The following is a 26,127-nucleotide window of genomic DNA, read 5'->3' as shown; positions in this document are numbered from 1 at the left end:
TACCACTTGGTAAAGGTTTGTTTCAGTTATGTCAGTCTATATATGTATGTGTCACAACGTAAGACTGAGGCTATGGGTCATTTAGGTCACGGTCAAAAATCTGAAAGCCACTATTCTAGAGGGCAGGAAGGATTCATTATTTATTCCTACGGGGCCCATCACCATGCCGTGCACATAGCTGCTGTTCAGTAACAACCTGACTGATGGAAAAAAAATTACTACCTGCCATTTCTATTACAATCATATTATTATAATATAAAAATCAGCGTTAGACCATTATGCATATCATAATATTTATCTATACGTACTCTTTATTGTGATCAGGTTTAGCCTTATGTTGTCAAATAATTTTTAAATTGAGGCTTCTCTGTTGATGAGATAATGTGTTTAAGTCCCAAGCTATACACAGGCCTTGAGAGTTAGAAGAGGGAGTATTTTACACAAACGAAATATTCTTTACAAGGCTACTGAAGGAGACATTTTAATGACAAGTTGACTAAGCCTGTTTCTTTTTCTAATGCGACTAAATTTCATCACTTTTAACATTTCTTTCTAGAAACCATCACTTCGATAAAACCTATATAAAATTTAATAAGTGTGCTTTAAAAACGAAAAGATCTTAATTTTTAGTTAGCTACACAATAGTAAGCACTCAACTGTGCTGCATTTTTCAACCTTACCATTTGAGCAGTCTGGGCCAGTCCAATTAGGGTCACAGGTGCAGGAGCCACTTTCTTGAAGATACGTCCCGTGACCAGAGCACTGGTCTGGACACATGGTCTTCAGTATTTCACAATTGTTACCACCCCATCCTGGATTGCAGTGACATTCCCCATGGATACACACGCCGTGATTGGAACATCCAGGGTCTAGACAGTCAGCTACAGTAGAGAAAAGAGAACAATTTGATAATTAAATCTAGCAGATATCATACATGCAAAGTACACGCAGAATAAAGAATTAGATCCCAATCTAATTTACATGAAAATTTTGGATACTCAAATATTTGACTACCATTTTCAAGAATGTGTTTCTGAAAATGCAAAAAAAAAAAAAATGACACAATTCAGCATTCAGAATTACGCCATTTAGGTAACTGAGACTCTTGCAAGGATTTGTAATTTTCATGAATTCCACACATAGATGCTCCTGAGATTTCAGACTATTGCTCTCTGTTCCGCTTAATCAGACAGTAATAAGTATCGGCTTCTCTATAACGAAATTGTATAAGCTGACCTAATCTACGACCATTGAGCAGTGACAGCTGTATGGGAGTCTCAAACTGTTTGAGAAATAAATGAGTTGCATACGCTCTCTCCTTCTTAATTCACTTTAATGTGCTTTAGATGACGAGATTTAATTTAGCAATTTGACTCAATAAAACTTTACACTTGTAGGGTCAATGGCCTGAAAATTTAATTCCAGAGACTTAATTGCATTACTTTGTGTGTGCGGATCAATAAAATCAATTTGATTGAAGAACGGAAATGGTGCCTTTCTGCTTTTTGAAAAAACAATTCAACTGCACTTTACAGTATTGCAGCCTGGTTCTCATCATTACATACGGTTACAGAACAAACCCGTGATGTACTTTTTTTCACTCGTATATTACGTGCAATAGCCTGTCTTTTTACAAGACCAGTGCTCTAACCCCTGAGCTATGGAGCCAACCGTTAGCCTGTCTTTTTAGACATGCCAAAATGCTCGATTCAAAGCTGGTTTCGAGGTGAAAAACTGTGAGAACAAACAAAACAAACAAACAAAAAACCTGAGAGCAAAGATAAAAAACCAACTAAGCAAAACAACAGCCCATCGTGGGCTTCGAGTCACACACGTTTGCTTACTTTCTCTGATTGAAAGAAAAAAGAATTATTCACACGACTGGAAGCCCAGGGGCTCTTCGGTATTTGCTCTTTCTTATTAGTGAAAATGTTAACCAAATGACGCCACCATACGCATGGAGATCTAATTACTTTCACGAGGAGGCATATAAAAAGCTTCATCTGCCAAACGAAAGATGACAAATGATCCGATCGTCTCTTCCTTTAGGACGGTCACAACGGACTTCCGTAAATATGGGCGTGTTTACCTTCTTCGCAATTCTCTCCTTTGTATCCCGAGTTGCAGGCGCAAGAGCCCATGATGCAAATCCCACGCCCCCCGCACTGAGGGTCAATGCACTGCGTAGTGGGCACATCGCACTCGGTGCCCTTCCAGCCGCTGAAACAGAGGCAGCGGCCTTTGGAGTACTGTCCGTTGCCGCTGCACAACACCGGACAGGCTGCTGTGAAATAAAACACGACAGAGGAGTCAACAGCCACAACTGCGGTCGGGGTCCTGAAAGACAAGCACGTCGCTGGGACAAGGCGTCGGCCCATTTCCCCCTTTCTTCCCCGTCCTGGGAGTTTTCTGATTTACGCGTGTTTCTACAGCCTCTTTCTATTGGCTTAAGAAAAGGCTCTAACTCGCGTACCTCTTGAACAATCCGGACCTAAAAATCCTGGAAAACAATGGCAAGTTCCAGAAACACACTCTCCATTTCCATGGCAATTGCGGGGGCATTCCACCACAGACTCTGAAGAGGAGAGAGAGAAGGGATATTTACTGTGTAGCCTGCTTCCCGCAGAAGGTAAACTCTGTCACTTTGATCATTTTAGCTGCACATGAAGGAATGACGGATGGCTTGCTCCATAACCAAAAAAAAAAAAAAAAAACAACCAAACAAACAAAAAAAGGATTCATATATACTAGACTATTCAAACCAGCTTGACTAGTCAAGCAAAGCGTCGCCATTTCAAATGCAGATGCTCTCAAGTGTTTTCAAGACGCACTGCCCTCCTCCAAGATCCTTCCAGAATAATATTCAGTGCTTCATGGTTTGCCAACGTATTCGTAAATAAACAATTTGAAAATATCTCTCACAGTGTACCTCAGGCTTTAACGCCCTAGGTATCGCTCCAAATTGGTGAAGACCATTTAGTTTCTGTTCAACACACTGTGCAGGCGATAGCCCGGAAAAAGATGCTTTGCAGACCGCTCTTACCTATGACGATGGTATTAAAAGACACCTGCTCCGTATTTTTCCCATCATTGTAAAAAGCCAGATGCCAGATTCCAGAATCCAAGTACTGGATAAAGCCAGCCTCGTGCAGACTGACGGATCTCGCCTGTCTCCCTGCTCTTTCGGGCTCAAGCAGGTTCCGCTGCTCTCTTGCAATCAATCTGCTGCCGTCCAGGAGCTCAACAAAGTCATACTGAGGGTGAGGACAAGTACAGCTGTTTAGTGGTCAGAACGATCTCGGTCGTAGCTGCTTTGCTCATTTCCGTTTTGTGTTCCAACCTTTCCCCTCTGCTCTAATAAATACAACGTCAGAAAAAGGTTCCTGATGGCACAGGTCTCCTACACGTAGCATTTACAGGGATCGTAAGAACCACGCACTGCACAGTGTTGTCCCATGTAAACTTCACAAATCATTTCCCCCTTACTGGGCAATCGGTTTCCAGAGTTATCTGACTCTCCCAACGGATAAAAAGTTTGATGAGCTCAGGCGGTGTGAAAATACAGCCATAAACCTGTAACATTTCAAACCCAGCAGCCTTATTTTGGACCGCTAGGTAATCTCTTACCGTCTTCTCCTATTTAATACCCGTGTGGTAACGACTGCCATTGGATACGTACTCTGTGCCGGGATTATATTTACTCCTTGTAGCGACCCTTCTAGTAGGAAGGCACCGATACTTACACTGTAAGGGTGGAGAAAACCAAACCTCGAGGAGCTCCGGCAAGATCAGGTACTCGGTAAGCGGGAGAGTTGGTCTGTGAGAAAGCTCAGACCTTTGCCACCACAGCACCGTACTCCTCTGTGCGACCCTGGTGTAACCATCCCGGGTACCATGGAGAAACCCGTGGGTTTGTACCTTGTTATGGCTAAATTAAAAACATGCATCAAGACGCCTTTGTATCTCTGACTGAAAGTCTAAAAAATTAAACAGTGGAGGGGTTCCGAAGGGACGGAATAACAGTAAGTATGCCCAGCTACTATTCTGAAGTCAATCATCATTCAGCTTGATTTCTGGTTTAGTAAGATTCATCGTGAACACTGGGTGGCCAGAAGAGTTCAACTGGAGAGTTTAAAGCTAAAGAAAAATATGGAATGTAATCGGTAATAGTAACCAGAGATAATGCAATGAATTTGGGAGACACGGCACAGACTTCCCAATATAGTTTTAATGAACTCATTAGATAAGAGTTTCTTTTTTTTTTTGAAAAAATTTTTTTTTTCAACGTTTATTTATTTTTGGGACAGAGAGAGACAGAGCATGAACGGGGGAGGGGCAGAGAGAGAGGGAGACACAGAATCGGAAGCAGGCTCCAGGCTCTGAGCCATCAGCCCAGAGCCTGACGCGGGGCTCGAACTCACGGACCGCAAGATCGTGACCTGGCTGAAGTCGGACGCTTAACCGACTGCGCCACCCAGGCGCCCCAGATAAGAGTTTCTTAAAAGTACAGTGATTCACTTTCTACGGACTCCTATCCAGTTTCCTTTTATTCCCGAGGCCTGCGTTTATGGTGACAGAGATACTACGGGACAATATATATCATTTACGGTACCATATATATACGTATGTATGAATACGTATATATATGAATCATCAATATTCTACCTTCAGATAGATTTCTTATCTGGAATTTCATCAGCGGTCTATTTAAAGAAAAGTTTATTATACGAATCCCTTAAAAACTGGAAGAAAATCACCTGCTGGGATTCTGAGATTCGTGATTGAATGTTCTGCCCCTGTACTTATCACAAACCTCTCATGTTACTATTGGATGGAATTCAGAATATCTAGTTCCGTCTCCAACATATTAAATTTTTTACTTAAATATAAAAGCCTATTCTGTTATTTTTGTGTGTGTAGTAAAACTACCTCATGACATCATGCAGTTGTGAGAAATACACAAAAAAGCTGTCACTCAGTTAGCATTCGGTAACTTTTTTCATTTATATCTTATCAGGATGAAAACGATAACCGGTTGTGGATATTTGACCCACAAAATTTTCATCTGGAACTGTATTTCAAAATTATCAGAGGCAAAATAATTCAGCACTTCTGAAAGGTGCCTATGCTCAAATAAGCCACTTCCCCGTCGGATTTAAATATTTATATCAACATGGCAAAGAGGCAGGGGGAAAGTTTCTTTTAATGGCTCCTTGGCACGTAAACATTTTTGTCCTCTAACACTCAACACAGTATGTGCAAACATTGAAAGGGAGGACGTTTTGGGTTTTAACTGGCCTCTCAAGCTCACCCTGGGAATCACCACCTTTATTGTAGAGATCGTCGTTTGTATCACATCGGAAACAGTAACACAGGGCTGGGGTGGTGGTCACTGGGATGCAGAGTAGTCGGCCACCCCTTCCCACACGCCTTTGTGGGGCTTATTCAAATACCTAAAGACAAGTCCCCTGCTTCACATAACCCCATGTCTACAAAAAGTGAACAAATTAATGGAACAGAAATGTTTAATAACCTTTGTTCTCAGGGGGTAAAGTACAAAGCAATCACTTAAGGACAAACTGGTTTTACTTCGTAATACCTATTCCTGGATTTCCCTCATAATACCTATTCATAAGATGGAGATGTGGATTTTTTTGTGGGGGCACGTCTTCGGGTCTTGTGTTATTCGGGGATAAAATTCAGTCTCACCACTTTGGGGAAGCGATCACGAGACAAAAGGTCAGACTTTGATAAAGGTATCCTGGTAGTTCATTTCTGAGCAGTTAGACTGTCCATATGCTTAACTCAAGTCAGTTATTAAGAGGATGAGGGGCACCTGGGTGGCTCAGTCAGTTAAGCGCCCGACTCTTGGTTTCGGCTCAGGTCACGATCTCACGGTTCATGAGATCGAGCCCGGCGTCGGGCTCCACGCTGACATTGTGGAGCCTGCTTGGGATTGTCTCTCTCAGCCCCACCCCTTCTCACTCTGTCTCTCTCTCTCAAAATAAATAAATAAACTTAAAAAAATTTAAAAGGATGAGAATCTATGAATCTCAGAATCTATGAATACTTAATTGTATTTTTTAATCAACTATTTGGTGGGAGCATTGAGCTTGCTGTAAATCTTTGGCACACAGGAGGAAGAGATTTTAGACATCATCTGATTCAACTGCTTCTGGACAGATACTGGCACAGAGAAGTGATTTGCTCAAGGTCACAAGGTCAAAGAGTCGCAGGGGTGCGTGCTTACAAAACTCAGGTTTCCAGCTACCATTCTGAAACAGGCTTCACGCACACGCTCTTAAATGATACACTACACTGTTAACTGTACAGCGTTAAATTGCTTCCTTAGGCTTCTAACTGTCCAGGAGAATAAACTGGGCATCAGGGAGAAGAAAGTCAATTGATTCCTTGGCAACAATCAAACGGACAGTTTTATAAAGGGTCACAAAGACTTTCAAAACTCAAGTTGACTATTCCGAATGGCCGGCCAATTTTAATTATTTCAGGTTGATTTATTTAATGTTCCCCAGAAACAGAGAAATGTTCAGTTTGGGTTGCTTTATAGCATATTTCATGTTTAAACACTGAACTCAGAAACAGTTGTTTGCTCTGCTGATCTTGAATAAACCAGAGGAAAGAACTCTAATAACCGTGGAGCTTAAGAAAATGCGTAATCTAGTTAAACACATATATTGTGGCCGGAAGGAAAAGTGGGTATGATGTATACTGTATTTAAATACCAGAAGGATGGGAAAACCTGAAAATGCACTTTTTGTTTCTCTAATCTTACATGGTATACATAAGTAGGAAAGAGTCAACCCTGAATCTTTAAATAAATCTGTAAAGCACACAACAATTTTCTTTGGAAATTATTTTCTGGAGTTTACGGGTTACACACTCACTGTTGTGCTTAGCTTTAGAGGCATATTTCTTCAGTTATAAAAAAGTGATTGAATCATGTATATGGTTCCAAGGAAAAAAATATTTTTTCCTATATGACCGGGCTATTGATATAAATGCAATCTCTCTGCCATAACTAATGTTACAGACACCCACTCTGTTTAAGAAGACCTGGTTATTGCTTTCCAGCCACTATCACTTGTAGCAGGCGCTGGAGTGAATTATAATTATAATCAAAAATTTAAACGGGTTGGGGCGCCTGGGTGGCTCAGTCGGTTAAGCGACCGACTTCGGCTCAGGTCATGATCTCACGGTTCCTGAGTTCGAGCCCCACGTCGGGCTCTGTGCTGACAGCTCAGAGCCTGGAGCCTGCTTCTGATTCTGTGTTTCCCTCTCACTCTGCCTCTCCCCCACTCATGCTCTGTCTCTCTCTCTCTCTCAAGAATAAATAAAACATTAAAAAAATTTTTTAAGTCTATTTTAATAATATAGACATGAAAACCATGATCAGAAAAATGATATACCAAAGCATGATATTCAAAAATTTCACAGCTATATCATTTATATATGTATATGAAACTTTCCCTGATCCATAAGAGAAAGCAGGGTTCAAAGTTTCTGACTCATCTTTCTTTTTTTAAATCTTTATAGATTATTTTATCAAAAACATTAAAAAAAATGTTTATTTATTTTTGAGAGCGAGGGTGCACGTGAACGGGAGGGGGGAGAGAGACGGGATAGGGAATCCCAAGCAGTCTCAGCACTGACAGCAGAGAGTCTGATGTAGGGCTCGAACCCACGAACTGGGAGGTCATGACCTGAGCTGAAACCAAGAGTTGGACCCTTAACCGACTGAGCCACCCAGGCTCTCTCTCCCTTACTCATCTTTCTTTAAAGACATGATTCTTTTATTAGTATTTGATCACTTTTTCTTTACAATTCCTAGGTATAGAAAAAGCATGTCTCACAGAATTACATACTATATAAAGCAGACATGAAAATCCTCCAGTCCTCAGTTTATAAATCAAATGAAAATCTGCATGCAATTCTATGGGTAAATAAACTGATTATCAAGTGTGAAACTTTTAGGCTCACCCAACCATCAATGTTAATTAACCATCTATCACATTTTTGGACTGACGTACTAGTTGATGGTGGGAAAAGTCTGAGCTCCAAATTTACGGTGGGTAATTTAAATAATTTCTCTTGGACATAACGGGACCTCTTTTAAACCACAATTTCCAAATTACATACCCTGACCCAGGATCAGATTATGAAAAAGCCTGTAGAGTTATTGCTAGCAGCTGTCTCTACCTGTAAGGTAATTTTCATGCAAGCGAACTGCCTCTAAAGTTATTCAATCGACGTATGGTTGAAGAATATTTGAACTGTTTCGAGTGCCACACTAAGGTGATCACCCTTGGTTATCTGTGAAAGCTCTTTCTCCTCTTTATTTGAGGAATCGTGGCTTGAGTCGATCAAGTTCACTCATCATCTTTATGTTTTTGTTTCCACAATTTCTTTACTAACAGTAAGGCTGGCATTAAGCAGAAAAAATACAATGTATTTCCGACAGTGTGAACGCCACGTTTGAGATGAAAATACTATGCATCTATTACATGAAAGGAATAAGACTGTCTGAGATTCCCACAGAATCTTCGTAAAACACTTGGAAAATCCATGAGGTTTTCCTAGGTGCTCAGATGATGTTCAATATTTTCATTTGGCTACTCATAAATTTTAGTACATTTTAGTTGGTCAATAATGATTAACACAAGTCAGGAAGAAAATGCTGTTTTTCCTACTTATTCGAAAACCTCACGATAAGTGTAACCTACGTTCAAAATTCTTTTCACCGTAAACGATCAATACGAAAGAGGTCCGACGGTTAAACAACTGAACTCAAGAAACAGAATAACTTCAAAAATGCAAACTAGCAGTTTCCATCTTATTGACAACAAAGCCCACTTTTACCTGAGTATGGGAAGGTGGTAAGCCTTTTCGGCCATATACTCCAATCAATGCATCCTTCTGAAGAGAGATATTGAATTTCAGAAACTGTGGCTGGTCAATAAAGAGCTGTGATCTCCAGAAAATCCCAGGAGGAACCTCTTGAATTGCCCTTCGGCCAATATCAAGTTCTCCAGAATCTATGGTGTTATTTTCTTGTGTAAATCCACCTAATTTTCCTGCATGGAAGAGATCCATGGAAAAACAATGAAAAATTAAAAAACAACAACGGACCCCTCACCCCCCACCAAAAAAAACCCTCGAACGACAAAACAGCTTTCCTTTCAAAAAGTTCTTTTCAATAAATGCTGAGGCATTTTATCTTCTGATAAATGAAATGCTCTAACGTCCTTTTCACTTTAAAAGCTTTTTTGTTAGCTACTGCTGTTCAATGAATTCTGATTTAGCATATTTTTAAAGAGATATTTAAGGGGCGCCTGGGTGGCTCAGTAGGTTAAGCGTCCGACTTCAGCTCAGGTCACGATCTCACGGTTCGTGGGTTCATGTCCGGCGCCGGGCTCTGTGCTGACAGCTCAGAGCCTGGAGCCCGTTTCAGATTCTGTGTCTCCCTCTCTCTCTGCCCCTCCCCTGTTCACGCTCTGCCTTTGTCTCAAAAATAAATAAACATTAAAAAAATTAAAAAAAAAAAAAAAGAAATACTGAAGTCAAAATCCTTTGCCTCCCCCTCCCCCAAGGTATGTCTACTGTTGAAACTCTTTTTGCACCTACGGTCTTTCCTGATCACTTGAAACATGATTATCTTACAAATATATGTCTTGTTATTTCTTGGGAGAGATTAAGTCTGTTACTAATCAGTCCTTCTAAACGTACCATAACACTGCAAGTGTAAATTAAGGCAGAATGGATTATGGAGATTTCCAAATCAATCCTTAAGCAAACAACAAAACCAATCAATGGCACTGATTCAGGTAGTTCCCTCTGAACTAAACAGAATGAATAAAGATTCAGATGCTGGAAGGGAGGCAGAGATGGGGTAGGGGATTACGTGGTGGAGGGAGGGAGGAGTAAGTTTAAATTCTCACAAAGATACTGGAGAAGGCTGCCACGCAAGCTTGCTTTCTTTTGACCCTCATCTCAAATTCATTTGCAGCCTCACCAGCCGTACTTGAATTGCCCCTGTCAATGACCCTCAACCTGTAGGAATAAAAACTCTGCTCCCTGAGTCTCTGCCGCCTCCTGGTTTTAGAAAACAGATCCAAGACTCAGATTTTTTGGTATGGTTTTCCCCTCCTTCCCTCTTTGCTAACATTCTTTCTCAGGTATCCTGAAAGGATGATAGGGCAGGTTTTACAAATTTACCTTAAAGAGAAATAAAACCACATTGTCTCTTATTCAAAAAAGGTCCGTGAAGGCTAAGGAACGGAATGAAACTGGAAAATTATCCTTCCTCTATTAATTCAAACTTTTCAAAGTGACAAAGTTGACTTCCTATAATTTTTTTCTCTTAAAAAATATTATTCTGGGGGCGCCTGGGTGGCGCAGTCGGTTAAGCGTCCGACTTCAGCCAGGTCACGATCTCGCGGTCCATGAGTTCGAGCCCCTCGTCGGGCTCTGGGCTGATGGCTCGGAGCCTGGAGCCTGTTTCCGATTCTGTGTCTCCCTCTCTCTCTGCCCCTCCCCCGTTCATGCTCTGTCTCTCTCTGTCCCAAAAATAAATAAACGTTGAAAAAAAAAAAAGAAAATACTTTAAAAAATATTATTCTGAATATGAATTCAGGTATTACATAATATCTATTACATAGTAGCCTCCAGAGAAGTTGGCCATTCAGAATTTAGAGGGTTTAATTTCAAATTACAGTGCTGTGAGCTATCTTACTCTAATGACAGGAGGAGTGAGTCTTCTCTCTATGAGAAGTTATCAGTTTAACACTGAGACCATTTTTGAGCATTTACTAAGGGACAGAGAATTGTAGGCAATAGAAACAAATATCAACCAAAGAGTAGAATCGTAGAGATTACTTACTTATCTACTCGGGCTTCCATGGCTTCCGCCATCAAGCAACTAATTACGTGTTTGGGAGGACAACCCCTTCAACCTGGCGAATTAAATGACAATCTAAAGCCACATATGGTTAAGGGTCAGAGGGAGGTGATAGCAGTCGCAGGCTGGTGGTTGAAAGATTTCACAGAAGGGTTCAAAGTTCTGAGGCAAACTCTGAAGGACAGGGAGGATAAGGTTTTTGAGTTGGAGTCAACATTACAATTAAAAACATGAAAGTGAAACTGGACATATGTCATAGCGATGGTGAGCAGAGAGATCCGTGTGGCTAGGAAAGGAGTTAAGAAGACTGGCTTTGGATTCAGTTGAACTGGGTTTGAATCCTGACTCTGTCAGTAACTGGTTCTGTGATCGTCAAGAAGAGATTAAATCTCTAGTTCTAAACTTCATCTGTAAAACGGGAATGGTAATAATGCAATCACAGAGCTCATGTATATGAAGCATTTGGCTCTCAGTGTGCATCGAATGAATGAAAGACAGTAACGGGTTTGTCACGAGAGTAATGGAAGGTAGGGCTACAAAGGGAGGATGAGATCAGTTTCTGGAAGGCCCTGAATGCCAGCTTAAAGAGTCTGGTCCCTAACATGAACAGACAGTTCTCCAAGAAGACATCCAGATGGCCAACAGACACATGAAAAGATGCTCAACGTTGCTCACCATCAGGGAAATGCAAATCAAAACTATGATGAAATACCACCTTACACCTGTCAGAATGGCTAAAATCAACAACACGAGAAACAACAGATGTTAGTGAGGATGTGGAGGCAAAGAAACCCTCTTGCACTGTTGGTGGGAATGCAAACTGGTGCAGCCACTCTGGAAAACCGTATGGAGGTTCCTCACGAAGTTAAAAATAGAACTACCCTACGATCCATCCATCACACTCCCCAAAGAACATAAAACAGTGCATTTACCCAAAGAATATAAAAACAGCAATTCAAAGGGATACATGCACGCCTACGTTCACAGCATTATTTATAATAGTCAAGATACGGAAGCGGTCCAAGTATCTACTGATTGGTGCAGAGGTAAAGAAGATACCGTGTGTGTGTGTATGTGTGTGTGTGTGTGTGTATCCATATATCTATATCTATATCTATATCTATATCTATATCTATATCTATATCTATTACAATGGAATATTACTCAGCCATAAAAAGAATGAAACCTTGCCATTTGCAACAAAGTGGATGGAGCTAGAGAGTATAATGCTAAGCAGAATAAGTCAGTCAGAGGGAGACAAATACTGTGTGATTTCACTCGTATGTGGAATTTAAGCAACAAAACAGATGAGCAAAGGGTAAAAAAGAGAGGGAGAGGCAAACCAAGAAACAGATTCCTAACTATAGAGAACACACTGATGGTTACTAGAAGGGAGGGGGGTAGGGGCATGGGGGAAGTAGGTGATGGGGTTAATCCCCATCACTTGTGATAAATATTGGGTATTGTACAAAAGTGTCAAATCACTATCGTGGACACCTGAAACTAATATAACACTGTATGTTAACTAACTAGAATTTATTTTTTAAATTATTATTATTTTTAATATATAACTTATTGTCAAGTTGGCTAACATACAGTGCCTACAATGTGCTCTTGATTTTGGGGGTAGATTCCTGTGATTCATCGCTTACATAGAACACCCAGTGCTCATCCCAACAAGTGCCCTCCTCAATGTCCATCACCCATTTTCCCCTCCCGCCATGAAACTTCAGTTTGTTCTCTGTATGTAAGAGTCTCTTATGCTCCCTCCCTCTCTGTTTGTAACTATTTTTTTCCCCTTCCCTTCCCTTATGGCCTTCTGTTAAGTTTCTCAAGTTCCTCATATGAGGGAAAACATATGATACCCGTCTCTCTCTGACTGACTTATTTCACTTAGCATAATACCCTCCAGTTCCATCCACATTGTTGCAAATGGCAGGATTTCATTCTTTCTCATTGCCAAGTAGTATTCCGTTGGATATATAAACCACATCTTCTTTATCCACTCATCAGTTGATGGACATTTAGGCTCTTTCCATAATTTGGCTATTGTTGAAAGTGCTGCTATAAACGTTGGGGTACAAGTACCCCTATGCATCAGCACTCCTGCATCCCTTGGGTCAATTCCTAGAAGTGCTATTGTTGGGTCGTAGGGTAGTTCTATTTTTCATTTTTTGAGGAACCTCCACACTGTTTTCGAGAGTGGCTGCACCAGTTTGCATTCCCACCAGCAGTGCAAGAGGGTTCCATTTCTCCACAACCTCGCCAGCATCTGTTTCCTGGTTAACTAACTGGAAATTTACATAAAAACTCTAAAAAAATAGATACTTGAAGTAGCCTTAATGTGGGTAATTTGTATTTCCATGCCATAAAAGCACTTATTTTTCCTATGTTGTATGTATGCGTGTACGTATGTGTGTGTGTGTGTGTGTGTGTGTGTGTGTGTGTGTTTGTAATAAGGAGAAACAGAATTCTAGATTACTAAGGAATGTGTTTTGTGATCACAGATGAGTATGACAGATATCCAAGTTATGCCCATCGGGGTCTAGAGAAATTCACAATAAATTCACACTTAGAGATAAATGTCAAGTTTGAGTAGATTACTAGTAAATGCTGTGACTATCTTCTAGTTGGCTGATCACATCCTACTCAATGACACATGTACCATCATTTGCAAAGGACACCTATAGCTAAAGGGAGACCACTGGCTAAAAGGTTCTGATTGGACTAAAGCTGACGCGAAGTCATGTTCAAGGACGTGAAAGTGCATACAGTAGTCCCCTTTATCCCTGGTTTCACCTTCCACTGTTTCAGGTACCTGCGGCCATCAAGTGTGGTCTGAAGGCAGATGATCATCCTCCCGACGTATCTTCAGAAGATAAATAGCCTAACGCTATGTCACACAATGCCTACGTCACTCACCCCATTCATCCCATCACGTAGGCCTGTTATCACCCCACGTTATCACAAAGAGAAGGGTGGGTACAGGGCAATAAGATATTTTGAGACAGAGACCACATTCACATAACTTTTATTGCAATATATTGTAGTAGTAATTGTTCTATTTTATGGTTAGTTATTCTTGTTAATCTCTTACTGGGCCTAATTTATAAATTTAACTTCATCAGAGATATGTACGTATAGGAAAAAATACCGTATAAAGAAGGTTCCGTACTATCTGTGGTGTCGGGCATCCACTGGGGGTCCTGGAACACATATTCTGCAGGTAAGGGTGGGGAGTGACTACTGTAGTGGGACTATAGTGGGAAGCCTGGACTTGGGAGACACATTAGGATACAGCTGCGGTAACCTAGGCGTGATGCGGGAGAGGGCTGTACGAACAGCTTAACAAGTCATTACTTACAATCCCACTTCTCTTTTTTCCCCCGATGCCCATAACCATGGCAGTTGTTAACATTTTAGCTACCAGATCTATTTTTCTTTAATTTAGTAATATAATACGCTCTAGGGAATAAAACCCAAAAATTGGGTTATAGTAATCCTCGCTAATTTCTTATGTATCGACTCAGAGTATAAACCACATCATTCACTGAAATACTAAATATTTATTTTATGATAGTAATATGTATTCATTTTTAGCAAAATTAGAACATATAGCTAAACACAAAGACAAAAGAATAGAATCCTACCACTATGGTAATCCTACCATAATTCAAGATTATGTTTGCTTCCTTTAACCAAGACATCTTTATTCATAGAAATTTTTCAATACTGGAAACACCTACATATGTGACAAATTAGCTTTTTAAAAATTTTTAATGCTTATTTATTTTTGAGAGACAGAGTGTGAGTGGAGGAGGGGGAAAGAGAAGGAGACAGAGAATCTGAAGCAGGCTTCAGGCTCCGAGCCGTCAGCTCTACACGGGGATCGAACCTATGAATCGTGAGATCGTGACCTGAGCCGAAGCTGGACGCTTATCCGACTGAGCCACCCAGGTGCCCCTATGTCATAAATTAGCTTTTAATGAAAAGATTAAGGAGGGGGGAGAGAGAAATGGAATTTTTACTGAGGGCCCATGATCTGTCAGGCAGTTTCACCTATACTATCTGTTTGGAACTAAAAAAACAAAACAAAACAAAACAAAAAAAACAAAAAAAAAAAGCCACTACTCCCTGAAGTCAATATTATTTTGAGATGAAGAAACTAAGTCTCAAAGAAGTGAATTACCTGCCCAAAGTGAGTGGTAAAGACTCACACTGAGGAGTGCAGAATTCCAAAACTATGTGTTTTACAAAGTCAGCAGTGAAATCTTTGCTTTTTTATTAAAAAAATATTATTTTAAATTACGAAGTTTTGGATCTATTTCATATAAAATCAGGTGTGGTAACCCACTGAACCACGCTAGAGAATCTGCTTAGCTTTCAATTTTAGGATATAAAGTTATAGGCTTTTTTGAATACTTATTTTTATTGGGAAGAAATGACCAGTTCTTATTACATAAAAACTGCCATAGATACCCTTAAAAATCTTTTTTAAATGTTTGTTTATTTTTGAGAGAGAGAAAGAGAGGCAGAGAGAGAGGGAGACACAGAATCTGAAGCAGGCTGCAGGTTCTGAGCTGTCAACCCCTGATGCAGGGCTCGAACTCATGAACCATGAGATCATGACCTGAGCCAAAGTCAGACACCCAACCAACTGAACCATCCAGGCGCTCCATAAAAACTGACATAGATACTCTAATGTGATATTCATCGTGTTATAATTTATACTAAATTCCTACTAGGTTTTTTGTCTTTTGGTTGACTTACACGTGAAACTATTTTTAAATACTGAGAAAAGTAGTAGTCCCTTCTTCCCGTGAAGAGTGGTTTGCACACATGTCATATTTACGGAAATAGCTCATATGTGGACACATTCATCAAATTCATACATCACTAAGGCTATTGTTATAATTTGCTGTTATTGACAAGTTCTATTGTTATTCTCTGAGGTTTATGTGATTGAATCTACTCAGTGGTGTTGATCCTACGAATTGCTGCTATAAATGTTTTTTTGGTCACTTTAATAACATACCTGTGCTTTCGATACTGGTAACTTAAAATGGTACGAATCAGAATTGTTTTCCAAACCATCATCTTGGCCCAAAAGCATTAGCTTTGGAAACAGTAATCAAGTGATGACTTCTGGGGTTTTAGGTTTTGCTTTGTTGCTTTCTCCGTATACTGATTTCGAGGGGTTAGGATTTTTCTTATAGAAATGATAGGTGTGGGTACTGTTGTGTCAGTAAGTGTTGTGATTACTTATCAGTCCCACCCAATTTAACAGGTGGCTCTTTTTCAGAAAGAAGGTTCTTTCATTTATAAAACAAAAAACCAAGGTTCACTGAATAGGCTTGAAGGGAGGGGGACAGTAGTACTTGAGATCATCGTTTTCTTGTCTCCCGGTAATGAAAAAGCCTGAGTAATCATAACATCATAGCATCTCAGAGTTCAAGTGCCCATGGAGGTCATTTAGTCCAGGAGTCTTCAAGTAAGAGTAGTCATATCCCTAGGTAGGAAGATTACTTGAAGACCTTCCTGCCACCCTCCCTCCCTCCCTTTCTTCGTTCCTCCCTTCCTCCCTGCCTTCCTTCCTCCCTCCCTCCCTCCTTCTTTTCTTTTTTTCATGAAGACTTTTCAGTGAGGAAAGGAATAGTCTGTTTTAAGGGAATTCATTTCTAGAACCTCAACAATTCCCGGATGTAGACTCGCTTTACAACAGAAGGGACCTTTCACATACTCAGTATCTTACTATGATGCACTGTCTTGAGCATAAAGCTTCCAGTGTGCCAAACAAAGGCAAAATTTAAAGCATTCTTGTTGATGAAGCCTCCTTTATTCGAGAGACCACAAACCCAAGGTAGGGCTTTAGTGTCTTTCCTTGTCTTGCATATATTTCTATCAAGGACAAAGTGTGGCATTAAGAATTGGAATATTTAAGGCTGTTGGTAGGTTTTGAAATCTGATAGATCAAGAAGGAGGGAGAACCTTTTCGTGCAATGACCCTATCATTCATCCCAACCATTGGCAAAGGATGTTCTTCATTGCCATTAGAGTTTTTTGACTGCCAAGAGAACATCAGTGAGGTAAGAAATAATTAAGGCAGCGATGTCTTATTCAGTCCAATTGCCAAACTCATGACAAGGATTTGTGCTTTATCTGTCTCTCTACTATCTCCCTCACGTAGCAGTTCAGAATTGTGAGGACTGTGACAACGTGGATATTAATTTATTTGAACTGAAACAATAAGTCAGACTTTTTCTGACAGAGTTTGATTTTAATGAGTAGTATCTCTGCCAGTAAATTATATAGCATTTCCCGTAAGTTAAGTGAGCGAGAGACATTTAAAGCATATGATACAACAAAAGCATTAAAAAATATCGCAATAACAAAGATGAACTAAGATGAACACAAGGTCCATCTTCCACCCCATTCTGCACATACCAGATTAAACAAAGCCACAGAGTAAAAGAGTAACGGGTGTGATTAGTAGTGTTTTGCTTTCTTTTTGGGGGGTATACTGCACAGAGGCTGACAAATGGGTGGTTCGGAAAACTTGGTAACAAATATGTGTGAAAGCAGGTGGTTCTCAGTTCCGTGCTTCCAATGAAACTGAAGAAGAAATGTGATGGAACCAACAGCTTGTAGACTGCTAAACACACCTTTTAGAAATAGATCACAGGGTCACCTGGGTGGCTCAGTCAGTTGAGCGTCCGACTCTTGATTTAGGCTAAGGTCATGATCTCATGGTTCCTGGGATTGAGCCCAGATGCTCTGCGCTGACAGTGTGGAGCCTGCTTGGGATTCTCTCTCTCTCTCTCTCTCTCTCTCTCTCTCTCTCTCTCTCTCTCTCTCTTTCTCTCTCTCTCCCTCTCCCTCTTTCTGCCCCTCCCCAGTTCTCTCTCAAAAGAAATAAATAAAAACATAAAAAAAAGGAGTAGGTCACAAATTCTTGACATACGAATAATAAGGATTTCAAATAGTTGAAATCACTCTAAAAAAATCCTTTCCTTCCCATCTGCTTATTTTGTGGTTAAGATTTCTTATGTTTATATTCATAAAAAAAGAAAAACAGGAATAAAATTGATCCTGAATCTTGCCTGGCTTTGTAATAATTAATATCCATCCATGGGGGCACCTGGGTGGCTCAGTCGGTTAAGTGTCCGACTTCAGCTCAGGTCATGATCTCTCGGTTCGTGAGTTTGAGCCCCGCGTCGGGCTCTGTGCTGACAGCTCAGAGCCTGGAGCCTGCTTCGGATTCTGGGTCTCCCTCTCTCTCTGCCCTTCCCCCACTCACACTCTGTCTCTCTCTCTGTCTCAAAAACAAATAAACATTAATATCCATCCGTGAATACATGAATTATTTGGAAAAGTCCCCAGTCATCTCATTCAGAGAGGTATTTTTGATACATTTTCGTTTTATATTTAATAATTATAAAAATGTTTAGCATTTTTATAATAATTAGGTTGATTTCAGTCAAGTGTGTACAACTAATAATTATAAATGTAATTTGGCTTTTTAAAAACATGTATGAACATTATGGTGGTAGGAAATAAGATTTAATTAAAATTTGTATTTATAATTTGTTTTAAGGCACAAGAACGAAACAGTTTGAAGGTCACGCATCTATTTTAGCTTTTCCTATGAAACATGAATCTCAGCCCCAAGTGGCCATCCGCTTCTGTTTGCTTCCAATTATGACACCATTTAGAATGAATTTATTTTGAATTAAAGTCTTCGAATGTGTCTTTTCTAAAAGGTAGATGGAGACCTGACCTCTCATTATCATCAGTGATGTAGAGATACAAGGACATGGCTGACTTTCTTCTGCTTAAATCCCCTGAACCGGCAGCTTCGTATGACATTCCTGCTAAAGCCTCTAGTTTGAATGTCAGGGGACCATAGTTTTGTGAAGGGGCTTTGTCTGTTTAAATTCCGCACTACCGCTTTTCAAGTCCCGGCCGGTCTCTAATTTGGCCAAGTCAAGTGTGGTCATTCCTGTTAGCGTTTCCAAATGCTCTTTATTGATCGGAAACACACCTGGGAGTCAGCGAGCCATTGACACGGCTTGATAAACTTGTCAATACTTGAACAACCTTTTCCTCTGAAGCTCATCATTCCGCTCAGATAAAAGCCTGGACACAGATGTCTTTCATCATGTCCTGAATTCCAGAAAATTTTGGCTTCAGAGGAAATAAAAGGAGGGCCAGTTCTGGTGTGCTCTCTCCTCCCTTACTGAGATCACTCCATCCTTAAGCCCCCGGAGCCTGAACCTGGGAATGATCATAGGAATCAGTAAGGTTGTTTGTAGGTTTTACTAAGAGAATAAAGGAGGAAGAATGGAGGAAAAAATAGACAGGGCCACAGAGTGCCCTGGAGTTATTCTAAACTCAAAGCTTGTAGGTTAGGAATCAAACCAATTAAAGCCTTCACAGTAAGAGGGAGGTGTACCGTGTCTTCAAACACAATAGGGTATCATCTTGAAGGGTTTTTTTCCCCAACGTATCCTGTTGGGCCTGAATGTGGGAGCCACTAGGAGTCTTTTTACCTACTAACTGTGATTTTCCCTTTCATCAGTAACTATGTGTCCCAACAGTCCACGTCTTAAAATATGGTTGTCAGAGTGTGAAAACAGAAAGAGGCCACGTCCCCAAAGCCATTGTTACTCCTCGCCCTCTTGGGTGAGCCACGGTTTAGAGGCAAACACATCGGTAGATGGCATTTTTTCAGATAACGCATTAACAATGCCTTGAGGTCTCAGATACCGTATAAATAATAGTGTACCAACCCTAGATGTTACAAGGATCAAATGGAATATTGAAATCATACTGGTAGGAGGCTTGGTAGCTAAACATTATTTTGTGACATCAGAAAAACCACCCAAAGATGCGCAAGACTAAATATTTTGCCATACATATCATGAATCTGCTGCCTGCATATGATGGGAATAAACGAGCCTTTAATTATTAAAATGGAAAGGCAGAAAAGAAATCCAACTGTAAAAGTCTACGTCAATTGTTGAGGAGGGTAAGTGATAATATCATCTGGAGTCCCACAGAAGCACTAATAATTAAGATGTCAGGAAGCAAGGTTAGGCATTTACAGACAATCAATAGCCCACCCTCCAACTCTGTGACCTAACCTTGGATTCAGACCCTGACTTTGAGATCTCGGAGAGAACATCTCTTTTTATAAACAACCACACGCCGTAACTTACCATTGCGGACACGGAGTGTTACCTCGCAAGCAAAGCGAATTAAAACACAACTGCCTTGCAAACATAGTTTAATGAACGAAATCAATACAGCACCTAATGAAGGAACTATTATTACACGTTGCAACAAACATACCATGAACAATACCGAGTAAAACTCAAGGCACCTGCCGCCCTGTTAGTTCATTGCTTCAAATCACCGGCATCTTTAAACTGCTCTAAGTTTTAATTCTCTGAAATGGTCCAGTAGTTGAGAAAAACTCATGCATGATGACCAATAAAGTGAAATTTAAAAGCACTTGAATTATAGTGTTTAAACAGGATGAATCCTATATGTACATATATATACATACACACACGTACAGTTTTTAAATCTGTACTCAAACAAAAGGAGTTGGAAATTTCCTTTGTTTAGATATAATTGACATCACACATTGTATTTGTTTCAGAAGTACAATGTAATGATTTGACTTTTGTTGTATACAACTGCAAAGTGATCACCACAGTAAGTCTTGTTAACAGCCATCATTTCACATAGTTATAATTTTGTTTCTTATGATGAGAACTTTTTTTTTTTTAATTTTTTTTTCAACGTTTTTTATTTATTTTTGGGACAGAGAGAGACAGAGCATGAACGGGGGAGGGGCAGAGAGAGAGGGAGACACAGACTCGGAAACAGGCTCCAGGCTCCGAGCCATCAGCCCAGAGCCCGACGCGGGGCTCGAACTCACGGACCGCGAGATCGTGACCTGGCTGATGTCAGACGCTTAACCGACTGCGCCACCCAGGCGCCCCTTATGATGAGAACTTTTAAGCTCTACTCTCTCGGCAACTTTCAAATATCCACTACAGTATTATTAACCACGATGACCATGCTGCAGATAGACTCCATAACTTACTTATTTTATAACTGGAAATTTGTGCAAAAGGAATGTGTTGTTTGTTTGTTAGTTTTTGTTTGATTGGAAAAGTAATTTTCCAGAGTGATATTAGCCAAAATTTACAGCCTTTCTTTGTCTTACGTTATCCCAAACTATTCTATGCTAAATTTTGGCATTTGTCTTATTGTTCCTTTTAAATAAAGGTCGTGTTGAAATATGCTACTATAGGGCCCTCTATTTTCCCCTATGTATGCATTTGCTAACTCCTTGTCATTGCCTGCTTGACTTCTATCTTGCCTAGCAATTCACAGGCTCTGAGAACAATTGTGCCTTTTTTTTCCTATTGCTATGTTCTCAGAGCTTTGCTCTGTGCATGGCACATAATACATGCTCAATAAATAAATGCACAGTACCGTGCATTCAAAGGAATCTTAAGGATAAGATAGATTCCTTTCATAAAACCCAAATAACTAAAAATATTAAGCCAGGAGGAGTTGGTTAATAATAAGTAACTAACAAGGATTTCTATTATTGCTTTAGAGAATACTCTGGATGATGATTTAAAGATACATCTTCTTAAAAATTTAGTTACAAATTACAAGTGCAAAATCTAGAACTGCATTAAAAAGAGTGAACTAATAATTATTGACATGTATCAAATGCTCGTCACGTTCCAGTCAGTGCTTGGCATCCTTCGTGTGTTCTCTGATTTAAACCTCAGTGCCACCCCATGCAGAAACAGGAGGTTAGGGAAGGTAATTTATGTAAAGCCACCCAGTAAGTGACACAGCTTCAATTCTTTTTTTTTTTTTTGAATATTTATTTGAGAGATAGCACATGCACATGAGTGAGAGGGGGAGGAGCAGAGAGAGAGGGAGAGAGAGAATCCTAAGCAGTCTCTGAGCTGTCAGCACAGAGCCTGACACGGGGCTCGAACCCACGAACTGTTGAGATCATGACCTGAGCCAAAACCAAGGGCCAGACACTCGACCACTGAGCCACCCAGGTGCCCCGACAGAGCTTCAGTTCCTAACCACGAGGCTCTACCAGCATTTGGTTTGTGCATACTTTGCAAGGCGCTGTGGTGGGTCCTTTATGCACTTTATATCATTTAGTCATGCTATTTTCATATGTTCATTTGACAAATACGTAGTGAGCACCTTTTACATGTCTGTAACTGTGCTGAGAGCTTGGGACAGGGCAGTGGAAGATAGATGTGGTCTGTGCCTCATACGCTAGCAAAGAAGGCCTACATTAAGTAGTAATGGTGATAGGCACAAACATTCTTCAAGCATTTTTATGTACGATACACCATTTTCAGTATTTCCGCTGAATACTTAAGACTGTTCCAATGATGAGAAAACTTAAGGCCAAAGAAGCTACATACTTTGTCCCATGTAACAAAGCCATTAATGATCAGAACTAGGATGTGAGGCCAGAAGGGGTAGGCTTAAGAGCCTATACTCCATCTTCCTCCCGTACTGTTTCTATATCAGAGTGTGGCGTGATCAACAGCCAGAATGTGGAAAGCCTTGTAAGTCACTTAAAGGCATCCGACCAGAATCTAAGTCACTGAGGAAGATCAGGTAGGGTACTTCTATCTCAAATTTGTGTCTGAAGACCGTGGGACAAGACTGGAGACGTAATATCCCAGATTGAAGGTGGCCTCTAGAATCTAGGTGAGAGATGATGTGTCCAAGAGACACTGTGGAGTTGGGGTGGACAGGACTAATGATTGACTGAATATGGAGGTGACAGAAGAGGAGGAGACAGGCTTGCTTCTTCAGCTCCTGGCCCAGGTAACTAGGTGAATTATGATGCCGTTTCCTGACACAAAAAGCCCTGGAAGAGAGACAGATTTGGAAAGAGAGATGACGGCAATTGTGTTTTCCAAAGATGGCGCCCACGGCATCTTCCATTCCATAGGCTCTTACGCAATGAATCCCTGCCACTTCCTCACACAAAAGGGGGAGTTTGATTCTCCTTCCCGTGAATCTGGGCTGATCATCCTGGCTCTCTGGACCAACAGGATGTGATGAAAGGGACATCTGCAGATGTCCAATATCTTAGGATGTGAGAAGGCTTGTAACGTCTGTGTTGGTTTCTCGGAGTGCTCCCTCTCTTGGGATACGTCCCTTCAGCACCAGCTGCTATGCTCTGAGAAGTCCAAGCCACATGGAACGCCCTGTTTAGATGCTCTGGTCAACAGCCACAGCCGAGCTCCAGCTCACACACAGCACCAACTGCCAGCCACCTTGGACTTCTGGCTCAGTGGAGCTTTCAAACAGCCCCAGCTGACATCTGAAAGGAACTGCACGAAAGACCCAGGCACAAACACAGGAACTTCCCCATCTGCAGAATCAGGAGAGATGACAACAGTTGTTCTTTTAAGCCACGGACTCCTGGTGTGGCTTGCTAGGCAGTGATAGAGGACCAAAGCAGTCAATGGGTTCAGTTTTAGACATGTGAAGTTTGAGGTGCTTGGAAGACACGCCGGTGGAGAAGTTCCAAAGGCACTTGGAGAGACTTTACACAGTTGGTGTCTGGATCTCAAAGAGAGAGAAATATCTACGCCGCACATGTTGATTTGGGAACACACAGAACGTAACATAGCGCACAGCACATCGCATGCATCCGAAGCCAGGAGAGGGGATAAGAGAACCCAGAGGAATTACACTGTGAAAAGAGCAGAGTCCTGAGAAACAGCAACGTGGAGGGGTCCAGCGGAGACGGGCGAGCCGACTCAAGAAGCTGAGGAGTCACTGCCAAAAAGTCAGGAAGAAAGCCAAGGTAAATGTGGTATCACAGAAGCTAAGAGAAAAGAGCATTTCCATTCGGAGGGATAGATTAACTATCAAGCGCTACCAAGAACTCAGATCTGGTAACGACTGAAGAGGATTCAACGACGATATAGACACTGCAGTGGCTAACTCCAGAAGACATCGGTTTCGATGAGTGGTGGTAGGAACATCCACGAGAAAGGAATTCACGGATGGTGAAGAAATGAACAGAGAGAGGATTACACTCAAGAGGGGCTGGCTGTAGGGGCGCCTGGGTGGCTCAGTCGGTTGAGCGTCCCGACTTTGGCTCAGGTCATGAACTCACTGGTCGTGAGTTCGAGCCCCGCGTCGGGCTCTGTGTTGGCAGCTCAGAGCCCGGAGCCTGCTTCTGATTCTGTGTCTCCCTCTCTCTCTGACCCTCCCCCGCTCATGCTCTGTCTCTCTGTCTCTCTTTCAAAAATAAATAAACAGGGGAGCCTGCGTGTCTCAGTCGGTTGAGCGTCCGACTTCAGCTCAGGTCATGATCTCTCAGTTTGTGGGTTCGAGCCCTGCATCGGGCTCAGTGCTGACAGCTCAGAGCCTGGAGCCTGCTTCGGATTCTGTGTCTCCTTCTCTGTGGCTCTCCTCCCACCCCACTTTCTCTGTCTCTCTCTCTCAAAAATACATAAAGATTAAAAAAATTAAAAAAAAAAAAAAGAAGGTTGGCTGTAAAGGGAGAAGAGAAAAATAAGGTGGAGCTGGAGTGGGAGGGAGAGTCAAGGATTTTTTTGTTTTTAAAACCTCCGGAGTCTCCAATGTTGCCTGGAAGGTGTCAACAGGGGGGCTACTTTGAAGATACGGACTCGAATCAAGCTCACTCGTGGAAAGATCAGCCTTAAGTATGGGGCAAAAAGAGTGAGAAGTGTAGATCCAGACACACAAAGGCATGGAGATTCGCTTCCAGGAAACTGAGAGAACTTCCTCTGAAGGTTTCTGTATGTTGTTGATTGGAAAGGTCCATCCGCGGAGAGAGCTGGGCTTCCGAGGACCGTCCGAAGATCTGGAGAAATTGTTGACGAGCGTGGAAAGAGTTGGCCATGGGCAAAGGAGCCAGGCTGCCAGAATGTTGGGAGTCAGTGAGCCAGGAGATGGCCATGACTATTTCCTCTTCACATGCGAGGAAAGCAAGCTCAGAGAGGTTAAGTAACTTGCTCAAGGCTCCAAAGTACGTCAATGAAGGAGCTGCGATCTGAAGACAGGCCCCTGTGACTGTTTCCAGCACATCAGACTAAATGAATTCCTTGGTCCAGGGGAATAATTTTAGTTTCTGGAAAGAGACTGGTATTGGAGGCTCAAAAACCTCATTCTTACCTCTCCCTTCACATTGTCCACATCTATCGGTTTCGCCTGAGACCCCACACTTCTGACATCTCATCTCCGAAATCTGGAGTCAAAGACGGTCTCAGGAATAATCAGTAAAGGATCATGGCATATAATAGAAATTCTTCTTCTACATACTAAATACCGCTTAGAAACTCCCGTTCAAATGAGCTTAAAAGCAAGCAGGGAGTTTACAGAAACCTTAGCACCACGATTGTTCCTTAGAATTATATTTGTAAAATAAAAATAAAAGAGGACTGAATGAACAAAAGTACTGTATTTAGAAGCTACCACGAGTCAATTGTCTCACTACGTTTAGCACAGTTAATTCGCCCAGTGAGCCTTGTTCAGAATTCTAAGGATTTCTTAAGGGTTGTAATCTAGAATTTCTAAAGAGATGACGTGATATATTTCTCTGGATAGTTTATAAAACTGAAATAGTGGACGATGGTGTATGGAGACTGGAGGGTCATCACAAAGGCTTAAAAGCCATGATTTTAAGGCACCTCCCCCTTCTTGCAAACGCAGTCCCGTCGCGCTCCCCTGAGCCCCGTGTCTTTAAGTATTTAAAAGATACATACCAAGAAGCTATACTTGGATAAATGGAAATAAGAATTCCTTATAATTTAGGGTTTTTTTTGGGGGGGGGGTAGAGAGGGTACTATTCAAGAAATAATAAAGAAGACAAGTGACTACTGTTTAGGTCACACTTTGGACAAGGTCTGAGTCAAGAGCTGGCCTTCTTTCCAAAAGGAAATGTTCATATGAACTCCCAGGGCAGCTGGCCGTCTGGGGACTCAGCTTTCCTCCAGGGAACCTAACTCATCCTGGGACATCTGCTGACTGTTCCTTAGGTAGGGGGCTTCTTCACAAGGCTTGAAAGAAGTGACTTTACTTCCATGGAGATACAGCTGTTCCACAGGCACACAAAAACCGAACCCAGTGCATTCTAGGGTCACCTGGGGCACTGCAGTCTC

The 26,127-nt window shown here is 41.3% G+C and overlaps 1 protein-coding gene across 1 annotated transcript in view; it reads right to left on the bottom strand.

Moving 5' to 3' along the window:
* LOC115511752 (teneurin-3) overlaps positions 1-26,127 on the bottom strand; it is a 194,696-nt gene that overhangs the window by 111,576 nt on the left and 56,993 nt on the right. Inside the window, exons 5-9 of the mRNA XM_032593054.1 lie at positions 8,878-9,092; positions 3,044-3,254; positions 2,474-2,575; positions 2,090-2,284; positions 681-881 (exon numbers count right to left, since the gene is read on the bottom strand). Of these exons, the coding sequence (XP_032448945.1) occupies positions 681-881; positions 2,090-2,284; positions 2,474-2,575; positions 3,044-3,254; positions 8,878-9,092 (924 nt within the window). The remainder of the gene's footprint in view (positions 1-680; positions 882-2,089; positions 2,285-2,473; positions 2,576-3,043; positions 3,255-8,877; positions 9,093-26,127) is intronic.

The sequence above is a fragment of the Lynx canadensis genome, chromosome B1 (genome assembly GCF_007474595.2).
Source record: "Lynx canadensis isolate LIC74 chromosome B1, mLynCan4.pri.v2, whole genome shotgun sequence".
Classification (NCBI taxonomy): Eukaryota; Metazoa; Chordata; class Mammalia; order Carnivora; family Felidae; genus Lynx; species Lynx canadensis.
This window is presented reverse-complemented; position numbering and strand designations above follow the sequence as displayed.